Genomic DNA, 20570 nt, shown 5'->3' with positions numbered 1-20570 from the left:
TAGCTTCACATCATCAGCAAACATTAGCACACGAAAATTTTCAAGTTTGGCACCAAAATTTCAGAGGAACATGTACCTCCAAGATTAACAATCTGGGTTCTACCTCTGATGAATCCCGAGATCCACTGAAGAAGAGGCCCCACAATACCTAAAGCCCTAAGCTCCTGCAAGAGTACCCCATGGTTAACCTGATCAAAAGCTTTGGAAAAATCTGTATATATTGAGTCAACCTGAAGTCCCTTCTCCAAGCAGCGGTAGAGGTAGTTGACATACAGCACCAAATTAGCATCAGTAGATCTGCCTTTTATAAATCCAAATTGCTCAGGATTAAATAAAGATTTAAAACTCCAGGCAATCCTATGACTGACCAGGCAATCAAGCAGCTTTGGCAACTCAGATTGGTTACACACAGCCCGATAATTTTTTATTATATAAGAGAATAGGACCCAATATCTGGCCTTGTGAGACTCCAATTTTAATTTTCATAGGGTGATTAAGCACTTGATTTAGTTTCAGAAATTGTTCTCTATCGGAAAGATAGCTTTTAAAAAGGTCCAATACCATGCCTCGAACGCTATAATGTGATAACACATCAAGGAGTTTTTAAAAAGCTTTCGCAAGATCTATAAACACCGCTATGACTTTATTACTGATATTAAGATTATTTGCTATTTCTACAACTAGAACATATATCACAAATTATACTTATTCTTATTGTTCCAGGAGGAAAGGGAAATATTTTGGGAACATATTCAGAAGGTCAAAATATGATAAATTAACCCATATGTTTTAATCTGATTCTTAACCATTTCTGAAATAATCGATTCTGAAGATTTTTTTTTTAAAGCAACACAAACAAATACTATTAAAAAACCAAAATTCCACTAATTTAGAATGTTTTTGAATATTTTAAATTAGTGGAATATTAATATAATAATCATTAATATATTTTAATGCAATGAGTGTTTGAATTATAAATGCCTCCAACCAGTTTGCCAGGTATTGGTTTCATTAACCTTCATTATCCTCTAATGCAGATTCGTCTGTCTCAGATTGCCTTAAACATACTTACCATCGTTTTTTTTTTTTTATTTTTTAGAGAGGTTAAAAAAATCTGCAAACAGACACCTCGGGCCGGCCCGAGGTAGTGTGGGGTTAAGGCTTTTTCCAGCCCCGACCCACTAAAAACCATTCCTCTAAGTCAAAAATTCAGGGTAAAAGCACACTGGTTACATGCTTTGTCAATTTTTCAAGGGAAAAGCACACTGGTTACATGCTTTGTCAATTTTTCAAGGGAAAAGCACACTGGTTACATGCTTTGTCAATTTTTCAAGGGAAAAGCACACTGGTTACATGCTTTGTCAATTTTTCAGGGGAAAAGCATACTGGTTACATGCTTTGTCAATTTTTCAAGGGAAGAGCGCACTGGTTACATGCTTTGTCAATTTTTCAAGGGAAAAGCACACTGGTTACATGCTTTGTCAATTTTTCAAGGGAAGAGCACACTGGTTACATGCTTTGTCAATATTTCAAGGGAGAAGCACACTGGTTACATGCTTTGTCAATTTTTCAAGGGAAAAGCACACTGGTTACATGCTTTGTCAAATTTTCAAGGGAAAAACACACTGGTTACATGCTTTGTCAATTTTTCAAGGGAAAAGCACACTGGTTACATGCTTTGTCAATTTTTCAAGGGAAGAGCACACTGGTTACATGCTTTGTCAATTTTTCAAGGGAAAAGCACACTGGTTACATGCTTTGTCAATTTTGCAAGGGAAAAGGACACTGGTTACATGCTTTATCAATTTTTCAAGGGAAAAGCACACTGGTTACATGCTTTGTCAATTTTGCAAGGGAAAAGCACACTGGTTACATGCTTTGTCAATTTTTCAAGGGAAGAGCACACTGGTTACATGCTTTGTCAATTTTTCAAGGGAAGAGCACACTGGTTACATGCTTTGTCAATTTTTCAAGGGAAAAGCACACTGGTTACATGCTAAGTCAATTTTTCAAGGGAAAAGCACACTGGTTACATGCTTTGTCAATTTTTTAAGGGAAGAGCACACTGGTTACATGCTTTGTCAATTTTTCAGGGGAAAAGCACACTGGTTACATGCTTTGTCAATTTTTCAAGGGAAAAGCACACTGGTTACATGCTTTGTCAAATTTTCAAGGGAAAAGCACACTGGTTACATACTTTGTCAATTTTTCAAGGGAAGAGCACACTGGTTACATGCTAAGTCAAATTTTCATGGTAGAATCACACTGCTTACCAACTTTGTCAATATTATTAGTTAAGTCGAGTCAAGTCACGTCAAGTTATAATTCTTATTAATAAGATAAATAAACCGAAAAATTACTTATTAAAATCTAAAAAGGACGCTTTCAAATTACAAAAATTAGGGTTGAAACGAAGCTGATACATCATAAATGTCTTTGCTGCTTATCTATGATTGGATATTAATTTATTTAGATCCCATTTAGTTGTAGTTATTAAAAACCCTTATTTCAATTATATTATGAAGAGAAAGCAATTTTAATAAGGAAATTTAACGAATAAATTTCCGACAGAAAACAAGATTTTAATAAATTCTAAATCCCTTTTTTATAAAATTAGTCTGAAAATAGCAAATTTAGCGAATAAATCTGCCAATAAATTTTTTGTTCATTGCTTTTAGAACCCCTCATAATAATGTTTGACTATCATGATATTTATGTCATATTTAGCTAATAAGAGAGGTAAATTTTGAAAAGATGTTTAAATACTATTAGGGTTTTTACTGATATCTTAACCCGCTTAATAGTTTTGGTTAAAAGCAAACAAATTCGCTGAAATATTTTGAAAAGAGAATTTTTAGTTATATGTTAATCCTGTTATTAACTTTATTTAAATGTGAATTTAGCGAATAAATTCACAAGACACTTTTGAGACAAAAAATAATGTGTTTTAAAGAAAATATTTCACTGTTGTAAAAGGTGGAAATTTAACGAATAAATTTCTCTAAGTTTTCAGAAAATTTTGAAAAAATATTAGAATTTATTAAAATCCGTATTTGTATTTATAACCCATTGGTGATTTTGTGTAGATGTGAATTTAGCGAATAAATTCACCGAAATATTTTGAAAAGAGATTTTTTAGTCATATGTTAATACTGTTATTAACTTTATTTAAATGTGAATTTAGCGAATAAATTCACCGTAACATTTTAAAAAGAGAATATGATAATTTTTATTTATATGTTAACCCCTTTATTAGTTTTATTTAAATGTAAATTTAGCGAATAAATCCACAAGAAACTTTTGAGAAAAAATATAAAAGTTTTTCTATGAAAAATTTGTGAAAAAGTTTCACTATTTTGAATAGGTGGAATAGAATAGTTGAATAGAAGTTTCCAGAAAATTTTGAAATAACATTAGAATTTATTAAAATTCGTATTTGTATTTATAACCCCTTAGTGATGTCATGTAGATGTGAATAAATTCACTGGAATATTTTGAAAAGAGTATAAGATAATTTCTATTTATATGTTAACCCCTTTATTACTTTTATTTAAATGTGAATTTAGCGAATAAATCCACAAGACACTTTTGAGAAAAAATATTAAAGTGTTTTAAAGAAAATATTTCACTGTTGTAAAAGGTGGAAATTTAACGAATAAATTTCCCTAAGTTTTCAGAAAATTTTGAAAAAATATTAGAATTTATTAAAATCCGTATTTGTATTTATAACCCCTGAGTGATTTCATGTAGATGTGAATTTAGCGAATAAATTCACCGTAACATTTTAAAAAGAGAATATGATAATTTCTATTTGTATTATCAACCCCTTAGTGATTTCATGTAGATATGAATTTAGCGAATAAATTCACTGGAATATTTTGAAAAGAGTATAAGATAATTTCTATTTATATGTTAACCCCTTTATTACTTTTATTTAAATGTGAATTTAGCGAATAAATCCACAAGACATTTTTGAGAAAAAATATTAAAATTTTTTAAAGAAAATATTTCACTGTTGTAAAAGGTGGAAATTTAGCGAATAAATTTCCCAGTTCCCAGAAAATATTGAAAAAATATTAGAATTTATTAAACTCTGTATTTGTATTATCACCCCCTTAGCGATTTCATGTAGATGTGAATTTAGCGAATAAATTCACCGTAATATTTTAAAAAGAGAATATGATAATTTCTATTTATATGGTAACACCTTTATTAATTTTATTTAAATGTGAATTTAGCGAATAAATCCACAAGAAACTTTTGAGAAAAAATATGAAAGTTTTTCTATGGAAAATTTGTAAAAAAGTTTCACTATTTTGAATAGGTGGAAATTTAGCGAATAAATTTCCCTATGTTTCCAGAAAATTTTGAAATAACATTAGAATTTATTAAAATCCGTATTTGTATTTATAACCCCTTAGTGATGTCATGTAGATGTGAATTTAGTGAATAAATTCACTGGAATATTTTGAAAAGAGTATAAGATAATTTCTATTTATATGTTAACCCCTTTATTACTTTTATTTAAATGTGAATTTAGCGCATAAATTCACAAGACACTTTTAAGAAAAAACATTAAAGTGTTTTAAAGAGAATATTTCACTGTTGTAAAAGGTGGAAATTTAGCGAATAAATTTTCCTAAGTTTTCAGAAAATTTTGAAAAAATATTAGAATATATTAAAATCCGTATTTGTATTTATAACCCATTGGTGATTTTGTATAGATGTGAATTTAGCGAATAAATCCACAAGACACTTTTGAGAAAAAATATTAAAATGTTTTAAAGAAAATATTTCACTGTTGTAAAAGGTGGAAATTTAGCGAATAAATTTCCCAGTTCCCAGAAAATATTGAAAAAATATTAGAATTTATTAAACTCTGAATTTGTATTATCACCCCCTTAGCGATTTCATGTAGATGTGAATTTAGCGAATAAATTCACCGTAACATTTTAAAAAGAGAATATGTTAATTTATATTTATATGTTAACCCCTTTATTAGTTTTATTTAAATGTGAATTTAGCGAATAAATCCACAAGAAACTTTTGAGAAAAAATATGAAAGTTTTTCTATGAAAAATTTGTAAAAATGTTTCACTATTATAAATAGGTGGAAATTTAGCGAATAAATTTCCCAGTTCCCAGAAAATGTTGAAAAAATATTAGAATTTATTAAACTCTGTATTTGTATTATCAACCCCTTAGTGATTTCATGTAGATGTGAATTTAGCGAATAAATTCACCGTAACATTTTAAAAAGAGAATATGATAATTTCTATTTATATGTTAACCCCTTTATTAGTTTTATTTAAATATGAATTTAGCGAATAAATTCACAAGAAACTTTTGAGAAAAAATATGAAAGTTTTTCTATGAAAAATTTGTAAAAAAGTTTCACTATTTTAAATAGGTGGAAATTTAGCGAATAAATTTCCAAGTTTCCAGAAAATTTTGAAATAACATTAGAATTTATTAAAATCCGTATTTGTATTATAACCCCTTAGTGATTTCATGTAGATGTGAATTTAGCGAATAAATTCACATAATTTATTTTAGTTCTTCATGCAAATTAAGCCGAATCCAATATCCAATCGTAAATAAACATGCCGAAAAAATCAACAATAACAAGAATTACGCAGAAATGGATATGCATTAATAAAAATAAAATAGTAATGCAAATCTAAAATTGAATTGATTTTATTGTTACTAGAATTGTTTCGTTTTTTAAATGTGTATTTAGCGAATAGATCCACAATACGTTTAATATTAATTAATTTAAAAATTATATTTAACAAAATGACTCAAGAATTACTACTAATAAAATGTGAATTTTTTGCTTCTGTATTAAGTATCTATAATTCAAAATAAATTGCATGCAATTCTAAAAAAAATCAGTACTTACCTTTTACCCCAACTTGACAGGAACCACATTAAAAACACACACTCACACTGACACTGTACAACCATATGAACCACAAGGGTACCACTTTTTTCCGACCCACTTCTCCCGATGGCGGAACGAGACTGACCGAAGTACCATCCAAGTGAAGCCCGAATCCCATTCCCCACCCCCGAAAGACTGCACGCTGTCAGTAGAGGGGGGTGCGCGCGTCTTTACTTTCACTTTTCGTGCGTATTATGAGTTTATTCCTTAGTCCAGTAAAATTTAAATTAAATTTAAAATAAGTTTTAAAAAAGTTATTTAAAAAAAATTATACTTTAGTACAAATCTTTTAATTTACTACACTTATAATAATCAGTGCTTGAAGGTCTGACCTCGAGGTTAAAATAATATAATTTTAAACAAAAAACGTATAACAATGATAATTAATACCTAAATATATCTTAAGTTGAATAAACTTTTTAAATTTATTTGTACATCTTATATTTTCGGGAATTGTATTATACACTTTTGACGCTTGAGAGATTGGGTCATTTAATTCCATGTTATTCCATATAACTCCTACGAAGTAGATATCTTTTTTTATCGGGCATAATAATTATGTATTTTAGCATTATTTGCATTTTTTTTTAACCAATGAAGATCTTTTATTTGTTTAGAAAGTACCTTCCGCAATACCTTCTCATCAATCCACCTTTTTTTTGGTATTTTTTATTTATTTTTTTTTGAAAAAGCTAAGTTAAAGTAATGGATAAAGATATCAAAAAGTGTGTGAGCTGGGATTCGCCTTTCGGAAAACCGCTTTTTATATAGTCGAGAAGCAGCTCTACCATTACATCGAACTTCCCCATAAATTAAAAGCATATCGGCGTATTCAGCAAAAGTGTAATCTTCCATTACTTAACCGTAATAAAAAGGGAATTAATATCATGTAAAAAATACTGACAGTGACAAATTTAAAAAATACTGACAGTGGCAATGAATTAGCATTATTATTATTATTAAAATAATTAATTCAGGTGCTGTATCTTAGTTTGGTTTTAGTCAATTTCCACAAAAACGGTGATATTTACCAACTTTTACTAAGAGCACTTTTTTTATGTAAAAAGCATAGGAACATCATAGTCTAATGCCCAAACGGGCAGAAATTAAAGTCTTAAAGAAATGGGCCTAAATTTACCAAATACCCCCCTGATTCTGAAGCCCCTGATAAATATGTTTTTTATTTAGTAGGTTCAAAAGAATAAACGTACTAACAATAATTTACCTCCCAAAATTGGTTGCGGTAGCTAAAGTAGTTCCGGAGCTATTAAAAAAAACTAGTTTTTAAAGATTATTTTCAAAGAGCTCTAGCTCCCTGAGGAAGCTTTTCCGGACCCATGTTTATATGAACTTTTGTTTTTCTTTTGACGTTTTCTATCTGCCCTAGAAGTTTGTAACATGATCAACGGAACACCGTGTATAACAACTTTACAAAAAGAATATAATTGTACAGGCCAAAACATTGAAGTTTTTAACTTACCAAAAGAAAAATCAGAAAATTATAACACAATTAATGAACATTGGAAAATAGGTCCAAACAAAGCAATTTCTTTGACAATTATTTTATTTCCAGTAGTAATCCAAAAATTTTAATATGTAAGGTTAAGAAATTAATTTCTTCTTAACTTTATAAGCTTAATTTTTGCTTTAATCTTTTATTTAGTCAAAAAACTACTACAAGTTGTTACAAAGAGGCTAACAATGAGGTTACCTAATAAATACTATATTACATTGAGAAAATAATTTTAATACAAAATACCTACATATATAAACTCGTTAAAATTTTTGTCACCTATACACTATAAAAAATTACACCTAGATAAATAATAGATCTTATATTAACTCTTCTTAATGACCTTAAGTGCATGATTTTTAAAATTTAAGTCCCGATCTATCTGTATTTTTGTTACACATTCTATCGAATTTTCTCCTATTTTTATATTTAAATTTACTGTCAGTAAAAACATTCCTTTGCTACCACCATATATTTTGTTAACCTTTAAATTATTCAAATTACACCACTCATAGACCAATTTTTAATATATGATTTAGATAAACTATCCTGTGGAATGCCAAATTCATTTATTAGTGGTTCTGATAAAGTATTATTAATTCTACCTGTTTTCTATCTTTTAAATACGTACTAAACCACTCCAAAACAATGCCCTCAAAACCTATTTTTTAATTTTGTTAATAATCTATTTCTATAGATGGTTTCAAAAGCTCTTCTTAGATCTTTTTAACTCTGTGTTAGTTTTGCAGGCAGAAAAGACCCATTAGATATATATGTCATAAAACTCTACAGGACTCATGTAGACCCCTATTTAAAGATACTTACCTTGTGTTGCTTATTTATTGTTGAGTCTGCTTGCCTTATAGATAAAAAATATAAATTTTATTTTGAAAATAATGGCTCCTCAAAACTTTACAATATCAAGCAAAACTACAATACTCCAATGCCCATCCTGAAAAGTGAACTAACGTGGAATTCTCTTATGTACTTGAGCATAAAAATTTTTAACCATCTTCCAAATTGCTTAAAAGCCTTTAAAAGTCTTCCTCGCTTTAAAAAGTCCTTAACGGAACTTCTTAAAAGCAAGTCTTTTTATAGCCTAACAGAGTTTTTTGAAGATAATTGGGAATAGCTCAATAGGATATAATTAATTTTTAGTAAAGCTGTAAAGGTTAGAATTTATGATATTACTCTAATAATATATATAGGGTTCTCCAAATGCCATATATAACCTCGCATAAAATTTTTTTAAGTGAACTTCCTTTATCATTTGTCATATTTGAGACATTCTAAGTATTTTATAGCTTATTAATAATAAAAACAGATTGGAAAAAAATCATACTTACGTTTATGCAAAATCTAATCAATTTCACAGTAAAAGTACACTGCCATTTATTCCATGAATTCACTTCCTTATAATATCAATAGCCAATTCTTCATTGCAGTTTACAATTGGAAGGAATCTATCATCAGATTATGTGATTGCCAATAGAGTTATATCCAAGAGCCAATGCGTGCTTAAGAAAACTAATGAAGGATGGGTTCTTTCTGACACTGTAAGTTTTTAAGTTATCATAGCTCTCTTTATTTTGCCTGTGAAACATAGGGCAATCCAATATTTCATGAGAGTATACAATTCAAGTATGAAACTAATTTCTATTGCTCTTGTAGAGTACCAATGGAACAATGGTAAATAAAGAAATTTTAAAACAGAGTTCAGTTGTCCTAAAGAACTCGGATGAAATTTGCTTTGGGTTCCATACATTCACTTACAAGTTTGTGATATCTCCAAACCAGCCTAAATGCCATCAAATAGAAAAGCTGATAAATCAAGAAAAAGTAAGTATAAAATAAGGTATTTTCAAAGAAAATAATGTCATTTGATTGGTAAGAAATAGTATGTATTAAAACTTATTTTTTTTAGAATGCCAAATATTCACCTCCAAATTCCCCAAACAGTTTTGATGAGCTTGGCGTAAGCGATGAAGTTTTAAATGCGTTAACAGATGAACTATTAGAAAATATAGAAACACAAGACAATATTTCTCCTAAGGAAAAAACCAATGACTGCAACACACCTTCAGATATGAAACAACCTTTAAGCACTTGTAGTGTTCCCACTAGTGAAATTTTAACATCACTGAAGAATTCATCAGAATCTCACCTCCCAATTAGTAAGGACCCGACTAGTTCAGAATCACTAAATTTGAATAAAATATTAGACCCTGTAGGGCTCTTAATGAAATCGACATCTACAAGTAATACAAACATTGAAACTCTTGAAATAACAAAGGATAAACCCCCTGACACTATAGATCGCACTATTTCTCAAAGTAGCGACGAGACCGTAACATATTCGCCATCAGAAATTCCATCTGTCCAAAAATTTGAGGATGACAGCAAAAAAATTGCTGATGTATCCAGCCAAGAAACAAAATTATTAAGAAATGAAATTAGTATGGCTCTTAACTTAATTGCAGATAAGACTCCAGATCTTGTAGATCCAGTTTCGGCTGTAGCAAGTAATTCAAATACTACTGTAAATGATTTTAAGGCAGATTGTCTGCAAAATTTAGTTGATATTGCAAATAAATATTCTGCAGAAATAAATTCTTTCGTGTCTAAGAGCTCAGAAGTGTCGGCGACAAGTTTATTAATGCAAATAGCCAATAATGTTTGTGCTACAAGCCTACCCAATTCTGACACTGGCTCTTCAAAAGTAACTAGTTCAAACACCTCTAATCCCGGCACATCATTAATTAATAAACAACTTAAACCTATTGTGTCTACAAAAGAAATAATCAGTCCAGTAAATCCTAATAAGAAATTAAAAATTTCATATGATAGTGGAAGCTCTAAAAACACGGCACAACAGATTCAGTCCACTGATTTAGGTAGTACTTCAGAACTTGTTTCATGTTGTTCTCGAAACATACAACATAACAGTAAATTGACTGAAGGCACTTCTTTACCGCAAAATGACATAATAGATCTTACATGTACTCAAGACACAGTTACAAATAAGGCAAGCAATAAATTATCATCTAAAAATCCATATTCTAAAGGAGTATTAAAACCTCATATGGGTGACAATCCAAAAATCTTTGGAAGCAGTGCCTTGCCAGTGGCTAACAATGAAATCGTTAGTACCAGTAACCCGTCTATAACAGGTACGTTTTTTGTTTAATATTTGAAATATTTTATACAACTACTAGGAGCAAAGGTAAATTTTAACTTAAACATTAAAATTATTAAGTCACTAAAACATAGTTATAATTCATTCTTTGACCAAAATTATAAACTGGTATCCTATTAGTATTAATATAGTGAAATCCTTTGGAAAAGTTACAAAAAATCTGCTTCCAACTTCAAAGTGTGTCATTCAATTTATTGATAATAATAAATATGCTGATTTTCTGATGGTTGATAGGAACATATCAATATATTATTAACACAATTTCTGATTTCATAACTTTGAGGTTACTGAAAACATCTTGTCGGATTTGCATTGTCTTATTTATTTAATGTAACACGACGTTTCGGTTGGTAAGTATCTCCAACCGTTATCAAGTGTAAAATGATATATCAGTGACTGAATAAACTGATATATCAGTTTACACTTGATAACGGTTGGAGATACTTACCAACCGAAACGTCGTGTTACATTAAATAAATAAGACAATGCAAGTCCGACAAGATGTTTTCACTGTACCATTGTCTACCACCTTCAAAAACAGTTTGAGGTTACTTTTGGTGCATAATAGTTTAGTAACCTTAAATTAGCATTGGTACTTCTCCTAGGCAATTTTATAAAATTATGGATTCTGTTTCATTGGTATGACTTACATAATTTTTACCTCATTATTCTTATAATCACAAATACTTACTTTTAATATATATAAATATTAGAAGAAATTAGTCTCAAAATATAAAATTTTTAGACTAATTTCTTAACACTAGTATGTAATTTTAATATATATTATTTTAAATATTTTTGAAGAAGTAGTCCATACTTGCAGTGGAGTTAATAAGTCAAAGGGCAACTTTGGACGTTAAAGACAAAAAAACTTACATTAAGATGCATGAGAAGGGACTATACAGGGTCTATACAAACATTAAAATCACATAATTACAAAACTAGGATAATTGTTATGTCAACAAGAACTAAGAACAAAAGAAATATATAACTTTTCAAAAAATAGGGAGCGCCCTATTTAAAATATGGTACCTGCAATTGGTAAAATTAGACTTTGTTAAGTTGGCTACAGATGGCGGTACTAGAAATGATACTTATAAATAAAATGTTTTGACTCTAATATGAGAGAAAGAAAAGGCGTTATAAATTATCATTAAAATTTAATGAATTAAAAAAATGTGTAGATGAATGATTAATTTGATCATTGACACATGTAGTATTATTATTTTGTATAGCTCTATTTATTTCTAAAATTTCAAGTAAATCCAGTTTATTACCTTTGTGGCAGAAATGTAAATATTTGGTGTCTAAAAGAGGATCGAAGTTATTGGTATTGAGATGTATGTGTCTAGCAAAATTGGATTTAATAATATTTGAAGGGCAAAGATTGTGTTTTCTAGCCTTTTCGATCTCTTTACAATGTTCAGTAACGCGAGTGGAGAATTTTCTACCGGTTTGGCCGATATAAAAAACGCCACAGTTATCACTGGAGCAGTTTAATTGATAAACACCTGATTTTTGGTCGAGGAGTATTATGTCTTTTGGGTTAACTAAGAAGGATTTAAGAGTGTGTACGGTTTTAAAGCTTGTATTAATAAGGTGAGAGCTAAAGATGTTTTTTAATTTATGTGATATCGGACCCCAAAATGGCAGTGAAAAATTTTTAGTTTCTTTAGGTTCTTTATACACTAAATTTCTGTTAAGTGATTTATTTAAATGTTTGTAATAAATTTTATTTATAAGTTTTATGAGTTTATCACAAGGAGAAGAACAGTAGGACACCACTGGACGAATAGGAATGTCTTGCTTATGGATTTTGGGAAGGCCATATAATCGGGGGGTGGAAGGGTTGGTAGGCATTAGCTTAAACTTATTAGCCCCGAAAAATTCTAAAGTGTTTGGTACCTGTTTCAGTGTATTTTTAAACTTGATGAAAAATTTCTCTAAGGGGTTAAAAGTAATATACGACAAATTGTCAGAAGACAAGAATAGATCTACTTTATCGACGTACTGAGTCCTATTCAAAATTACTAGACGATTGCCTTTGTCTGCTTTGGTCAGAGTAAGATCATCGCTCTTTATTTTACTCTTTAAGTCTTTTAAAGTTTTAAGGTTTGAATCAAATCTAGATGGTAAATTGTTGTAATAATTACTTAAACAAGAGGCCGTCTGGGACCTAAGAGTTTCCTTTAAGGGTAAATTATTTAAAACAGAATATATTTTCACAGTCGACCGCCAACAGTTCCAAATCTTGTTTTTTTGGACTTATATGAAAATTGTATTTAATTCCAGAGTTTAATAGTTGTATTTCTTTGTCTGTAAAGACGGTGTTGCTTAAATTAAGCGATCTAGGGTGAAAATTGAAATCTGGAGTATCATGTTTTGAGCTGTTTTCTTGAAATTCAGACATAAAGATAGAATCATCAAAGCTTAAGTTTGTAATGGATTTATCACCACCCTCACAAACATGTAGGATAGATGATTTTTCAAGTAAATTTAGTGGAGGATGACAGAAACAATTTTAGTTATCCTTTAAATATTTTGTTTTGGAAACCTTCTTTAATAACGCTGGTTGAGCTTTTGAGTTTTATGTTATCAAATTCAGAGCGGTTGACCGAGATTATCGAAAATGCTTTCTAATTAGTTTAAATTAAAATTAATTTAGAAGTATTAAGCCAATTTTGTATATCCTCTAATCTGTTCACATATTCTTTTACATCATTCCAAGATTGCGGAAAATATCAATACCTATTCTTAAAAATTTTATTTAGTATCTTTAAAAATAAACAGAAATCAAAAGATACTGTTATAACTATTCTATCGATATATCAAATTTTATTTGTTTATATTGAAAAGTAAAAAAGTTTTAAGGTGTACTTTTTCCTGTCACCCGGTATATAACTTATAAGATATATATGTAGAAAATATTTTATAGCAATTTTCAAACTAATAAAAGTGGCATATTAGTTTATGGATATTGGTTATTGACCCTGTTTAAGATGTTTGTCAACAATAAATCCAAATACTTAGTCAATGGAATGTTAATGTGATGAAATATAGGGCAATTTATGTTACAGTAAATGTTATATAATTTAAGTATTTATCTAACCAATCTTTCAGTTTATTGGGTCCATGTATTGTTGATTATTGATTGTTGTTGATTGACATTGAATATTGTTGATTGTTGATTTACCTGTTTTGTATTCCTAAATTCATCGTATGCTTTTAAAATTAGTTTTCTATTCTTTAGACAACTTTCAATACTTTTCATAATCCTATTTATATTTAATTCCTCCAACAAATAGTTAGGGGTACATTTTCCAAAGCCTTTGCTAGTTAAACTATAAACACTGCTAGAAATTTTTTGTTCTGGTTTAATTTCTCACTTGCTTGGCATGGTTTACGAATAAATAAAGATGATTATTATTAACTTTATTATTAGTTGCATAGTGCAGTAATCTGAAATTGAATAAGGCTTATAGAATTTTATTTACATTAGTCTTAGATATATTTAGTATGTTTATACCTAACCTTTGGTTATATTATTGCTTATTACTATTGCCTATTTGTATTTATTTATTTATTTATTTCCGGACTGGTAGTTTGAAAAATACAATAATCACTAAAAGCTAATAATTAAGAAAAGGGGGAATAACCACATATCGAAATAAACCACACCTTACATTAATATTATAAAGACTTCCTAAATAATTATAAGATCTTCCTTAAATTGAAGACTGCTTGTAACAAAATACGTCCAGATCTACATTATTCGCATTATTCTTCTCTCCCTAAATGGGGTTCGGTGTAATGAAATTTCAAACGTTCGTATTACCCGTCACTTACGAGGCGGTATGTATAAGTTTAGGTTTTGAACGAGTTCAGGGCAATCAACACAACCATGTATTATAGACTATGGTAATATCTGGATTATTTCTCTTTCTCTCTATATTCTAATATTAATATTTTTCTCAGTTATTAAGAAATGAAAAACGAACTCAGCATAATTAAGAATTTTACAAGAGATGCCTAAATTATAAGATACATATTATAATTGATTGAACTGATCGCAATCTGTTTTTAAATAGTGGAGAACAGACCACATCCTTTTACGAATCTTAAAATTTCACTTTCTCTATTACAACAATGATTTATTTAAACTACAAAAGGTAATCTGCTGTCAAACAAAATTCCCAGATCTCTAATAAGATCAACCCTCTCAATAGGTATCCTCAAAGTGATGGTGGCTAGTGAGTATTGTATGAAATAATTTAATACTATGAAACAATTCGTATAAATAATCCTGAAACCAGGTATTTCAGTTATCCAAAATAATTGGAAAATACTTAATACACAAATCAAGGCATACTTTGAATCTAATAATTTATTTTTGATCTTAACTTTTTATGCTAAAACTAAAAGATTGTATTTTTTATTGTATAGTATTTTCTTTTAACTTCTCGCTTGCGTAACACTCTTTCATAATTTGCGTCATTATTATAAATATACATGCTCTTTATTATTATTTTAGTTACGCCTGACTGTTGCTCTTTGCCCCGATCAGCCCAAAAAGCGACTTCTGCTAAGCGTAATATATTACAAGAACCAGGGCAGAATAGTGTGGCAAACTTACCTAGTGATAAAAAGGAAAAATCAAACAAGGTAGGTCTGTCTTAGGGTGTTACAAATTAGTGGGTCGGTCCGTTTACCACATTTTTATTCGATAAACAGGGTGCTAAGGAACTGCTTATAATTTTGACACCTTTAACTCTCATCTATGAATTTTCCAAAAGATTCAATGTAATTTTAATTCATATAGAACTATATATTTAGGAAAGACTTCTGGCAACTCATCGGTATTATTTACACGAATGGACGTCAGAACCATGTACACCCTACGTTGTTACTACATTATTTAAGTTGAAAATATTAGCACATATTACCAGTTGAGTGCTGTTATTCAGATAATTTTTAATTAAATCCACAATTACTTGCAAGTTTTATGTCAATTTCTGGTGATCAAATGCCTTGCCAATGTTTTTGTACTTTGCGGTACATATCTTAAAAAACATCATCATACATCTTAAAAAAGTTATTTTCTAGATACTTAAATTCAATGATTTAAAAAAATATTTTGATATTCCATATCTTTGAACATTATACAACCTCATATGTTTTATAGCATTCTAGTGTGAGGTGCAGTACTAGACATCCATCTTAAACCCGTGGAAAACCTCTAGAAATGGATATTAAAAATAATATGTATACGACAAACCTAGGATGCGCCCTACAAATCTTATTTTTACAGAAAGTAGTATCCAGGATATTAGACAAATGTATATGCAAAGTATTTCGATTCGATAATCTAAAAAACCGTGATAGATTAACGCCTACTACTCATGATTTTAACACTAGACACAAAAGCCAAAACCTGCATCCTTCCTTAAACTAAAACATCTATGTATTAATGTTATTTTCTTTATATCGGTTCTTATCTGCACAATAAACTTCCCTCCAGATTCTTTATCTTTATTCTAATTACTGCAAGCCTGGATACTTGACCAGGATAGCAAAAAGATTTACGAAATTATAAACAAAGAATACACCAGATAAGATATAGTATTTATTTTAGAGATTATATATATTATTTATTATTGAAGTTTATAAAAATAATTTGTTACACAAATTTTTCTTGAAACCCGAATTAAGAAATTCTGTCCTCTACTATGACATTTTTTCCAACCAATTTCGATCCTCACTACCGATTAGTGAATTTTTTTCTTTATTTCGATATAAATTCTTGATTAAAACGAGGCTTGAATTTGATCATTTTTTAGAAAAGAACGTATATAATTATTAAGTTAGGTAAGACTAGATTAAAATTTTATCGCAATACATTTTTCAGAATAACAAATAATAGGCATTTTCTTAGCTGTAAAAATTGAGGTGGTAACATTTGTCAAACTTTTTTGTTTTAATATTCGTTCTAGTAAATTCTATATTGTTGTAAGAAATTTGTAATGAGTTAATTTTTTTTGTCGAGTATTCGGTGGGTCACTCTTGCAGTAAATATCAATTTAGAAAATACTATAACATACACTCAGTTATTGAAAAGAAGAAGAAAATAGACTTATTCACGTATTTAGAAGAAATGAATTTAAATCTTTAACGATACTTTTGGTTATATTTAATTTAATCTAAGTTCAATAAATCTTAAATAAAATAAATTACTTAAGGTATAATAGATTTTTTTATATACTCAGGAGCTTAGGTTTTATCTATCGACCTCTGAGCTCATTTCTTCTTTTTAATATCCTACCTAGTTTTATTTTTAATATTGAAATTAAAAAGAATGAAAAACCTATTTATTGATTAAAAATACTTAATTTGAACCAATGTTTCGATAGTTAAATTTACTACCGTTATCAAGGTAAATAAAATTAAATTAAATAACAAAAAGGCTTCATCCATTTTCTCAAAGAGACCAGGTACAACATAAACAAACGAAGAAATACAACAAAGTCACGGTCTCACAAACATTTAATATCGACGACACGTGTTTTGCTCTATTAGAGCATTTCATTTTAACGCCATGTTTTTGTCTAGTTTTAGACCTGATGTTGCTCTAATACAGCGAAACACGTGTCGTCGATAATAAATGTTTGTGAGACCGTGACTTGGTTGTTTTTCTTCGTTTGTTTATTAATTAAATTACAAAGGTTAGTTTTTTTTAAATAAAGGGGCCTGTTCTACCTCTCTGTAAATTAAGTAGCTATGCATTTATATTCATTTAATATTTTAAATGCACTTTCCTTTAATTTACGTTTTGGAATTGGTTCCTTTGCTAAAATTGAAGAAGCAGCCCAGTTTTTTCTATGGTTATTATCATATGCACGTTCTGTAATTTTGGATTTTTGAAAATCATTGTATTTTATGTAATATTTATGTTCATTAATTCTTTTTGGAAATGGCTTACAGGTTTCACCTATCTAAAATTTTCCACAGGTACAAGGCATTTTATATATTACATTTTTATTAAATTCATTTTCATTGAAAGGTTTAGTTTTTGTTAATGGATATCGTAAGTTTTGCTATTTCAAAATAGCTCTTATGTTAATTTTTTTAGAAATTCTTTTGATTTTATCAGAAAAACCAGGTAAAATAAGATTTGTGGTAAAAAGTGGTTGATTTAATTTTATAAGGGGATTATATAGCAATTTTCCAAAAATTGTTTTGAATAATTGTTTTGTATCAAGACATTTTTAATAAAATCTTTTTCAGTTGTTAAATTTTGATTATTACAAATAATGTTTGCACGATCGTATACACTTTTTAGCACTCCTCTCTTTACCATTATTGGATGATAAGAATTATTAAGATTTATTGAACTTAGATTACATTAAATATAACAAAAGGGATCATTAAAGATTTAAACTTTTATTTTTAAGTTCATATTTCTAAATACGTGTATAAGTCTATTGAATGAATTGAATTTCTTCAGTATCAGCACTTTGATTGTTTATATATTTGTATTGTCATTATTATAATAGCCTGTATATTAAACACAAATAAACATTTATTTTATTCTATTTTTTGTTTAGAATTCCTATGAAGAAATGGAAAATGAACTCCTTTGCAGCATCTGTGCAAATTTATTCATAAAAACGATGACGCTCAACTGCTCCCACTCTTTTTGCCAGTACTGCATAGAGCAATGGAAAAAGAAGAAATCTGATTGTCCAGTTTGTCGAACCAAAATTTCTTCGTCCATTCGAACTCTTGTTTTAGATAATATAATCGAAAAGGTTAGTCAGGCATTTTTTTAAGAACTACTGATTTAATTACATATTATTGGGCATGAAAATATTATTTAAGTTGGATATGGGATCAATTAAAATCCAAGCTGTTCAAAACTTTTTTTCTTTTAATGCCAACGTTTTGGCCTGTATTAGGCTACTACTAGTAGACTTCAAGGCGCTACAAATAAAAAAAACATAGTAAAATACATTATGGCGTCCTGTGGTCAAATACAATATTAAAATACATTAAAACTAAAGTCTTATAATTCCATGACTATTTAAATTAGTCAAATCCACTTTTAAAAGAAAGATGAAAATCGACCATAAAATTTTAGAATTATAATTAAAATTACAAATTAAATGGGATCATTAAAATATACTTACAACAGAAAAATTAAAGCTTTTTGTTAGACTGTAAAAAGTGGAACATACGTTTTTATGACTCCAGTGCTGGTGTGTAAGCAACAAAAATTAGGAATATTTTAAGCTGGGGGTTTGAATTGTTAAAGTGTTTAGATACTGTAAGCAAAACATTAGGTTTTTTTAATTTTTCTTAATTATTCTTATAAATTTTAAGATAAGTAATATATTTGCGTATGCTATTAAATGTGGTTAAGTGATTATACAGGGGTTATTGAAGAGTATTTAAGTTTTTTTGATGTTTATCATTTCTGAGATTTATCTTTTCTTATAGTTATTTTGAATATCAATGATCTTAACCTCCTCAAAATTAAATTGGTGCAGTTCTGAGTCAGCATGTTCTGCCAGAGCTGTTTTGTTTTTTGACCCTAATAGCATATTATCAGGTTTAACGCTTCTTTTGTGTTCTGTTATTCTAGTTTTTAAATAACGACATGTTTGACCTATACAAGGTGTCTACTATAAAAACCGCAAAACTTTAAGAGGTGATTAAACAAGTCATTTGCAACAAAAAAGTCGTATAACATTTTTTCGAAAAGTTTGATTTTTGATTTTATCAAATTTCTTTGTTTTTTTTTTCATATAAACAAGAGTATCTCCGTTATTCTTACCACCACATAAAATTTAGATATACTATCTGAAAGAAAATTAAATTTGCTATAAGATGGATATATTTAAGTTTTTGAGTAATTTTTTATACCGGGTGTTATCAGAAGTTAAATGTAATATTTGGGAAATGTGCAAAATTAGTGGTATCTTCTTCGTTGACGTTTTTCTAAAATTTGTTAAATAGATACATGTTTTTTTTAGCAAAAACTACTGCATTTAATATGCTTTCCAATTATATACTTACTTTTGTGATAGCTATTTGTTTTCGCAGCAATATCATGGGCAAAGGAAAGAAAACCACAAAAATTAAAATTTTCAAATTTTATATTTCTTTATTGACCAAAATTAAAAAATCAAAATTTCATTAAACAAACCCAAAATTATAACAATTGTTCAAAATCTCTTCACTCTTGTTCAATACATTTGATGCATCTTCTTCTGACACTATCAACAACCCGTTTAAGTTCAACGCGTTTTATCTAATTCGATTAATTAGTTCGTCTCGAGTATTAATGTTAATACTATAAACATTAGATTTTAATGTGCCCCAAACATAAAAGTCAACGGGCGTAAGGTCAGGGCTTCTGGGCGGCCATCTTACCGGACCGTATCTTCCGATCCATATCTCCCCAAAGCATTGATTCAAGGAATTTTGCACAATTCTGCCATTATGGGCTGGGCATCCGTCTATTTGAAACCAAAGTTCCTGTCTAGCGGCTAAGGGGATTTCTTCCAGAAAGTCAACAAGGTCATTATTTAATAAATTTAAAAACTCATTGGAATTGAGCCGATCAGGAAGTATATAGGCCCGAAAAGGCGACCTCTCATTAATCCTGTCCATACGTTGACCCTTACCTCATGCTAAAAATGTGAAACAACAGTCGCATGAGCGTTTTCTGTATGCCATATATGGTTGTTTCTTAAATTCATTGTTCCGGCTCTTGTAACTGTTGCTTCATGTGTCCAAAATATTTTATCTATTCCCCACTCTTGCAACTTATTTAAGTACCACCTACAGAATAGAAGCGTCACCTCACCATCACTGGCAATAAATCCTGGACTTTTTTCAAATGAAACGGATTCAAATTA

General features: G+C 29.2%; 1 protein-coding gene across 1 annotated transcript in view; it reads left to right on the top strand.

Moving 5' to 3' along the window:
* The window catches only part of LOC126740259 (myb-like protein U), a 42922-nt gene that overhangs the window by 2250 nt on the left and 20102 nt on the right, over window positions 1-20570 (top strand). Inside the window, exons 2-6 of the mRNA XM_050446202.1 lie at window positions 8903-9013; window positions 9129-9296; window positions 9382-10627; window positions 15185-15315; window positions 18255-18458. Of these exons, the coding sequence (XP_050302159.1) occupies window positions 8903-9013; window positions 9129-9296; window positions 9382-10627; window positions 15185-15315; window positions 18255-18458 (1860 nt within the window). The remainder of the gene's footprint in view (window positions 1-8902; window positions 9014-9128; window positions 9297-9381; window positions 10628-15184; window positions 15316-18254; window positions 18459-20570) is intronic.

This window comes from Anthonomus grandis, chromosome 9 (assembly GCF_022605725.1).
Source record: "Anthonomus grandis grandis chromosome 9, icAntGran1.3, whole genome shotgun sequence".
In the NCBI taxonomy this organism is placed as follows: domain Eukaryota; kingdom Metazoa; phylum Arthropoda; class Insecta; order Coleoptera; family Curculionidae; genus Anthonomus; species Anthonomus grandis.
This window is presented reverse-complemented; position numbering and strand designations above follow the sequence as displayed.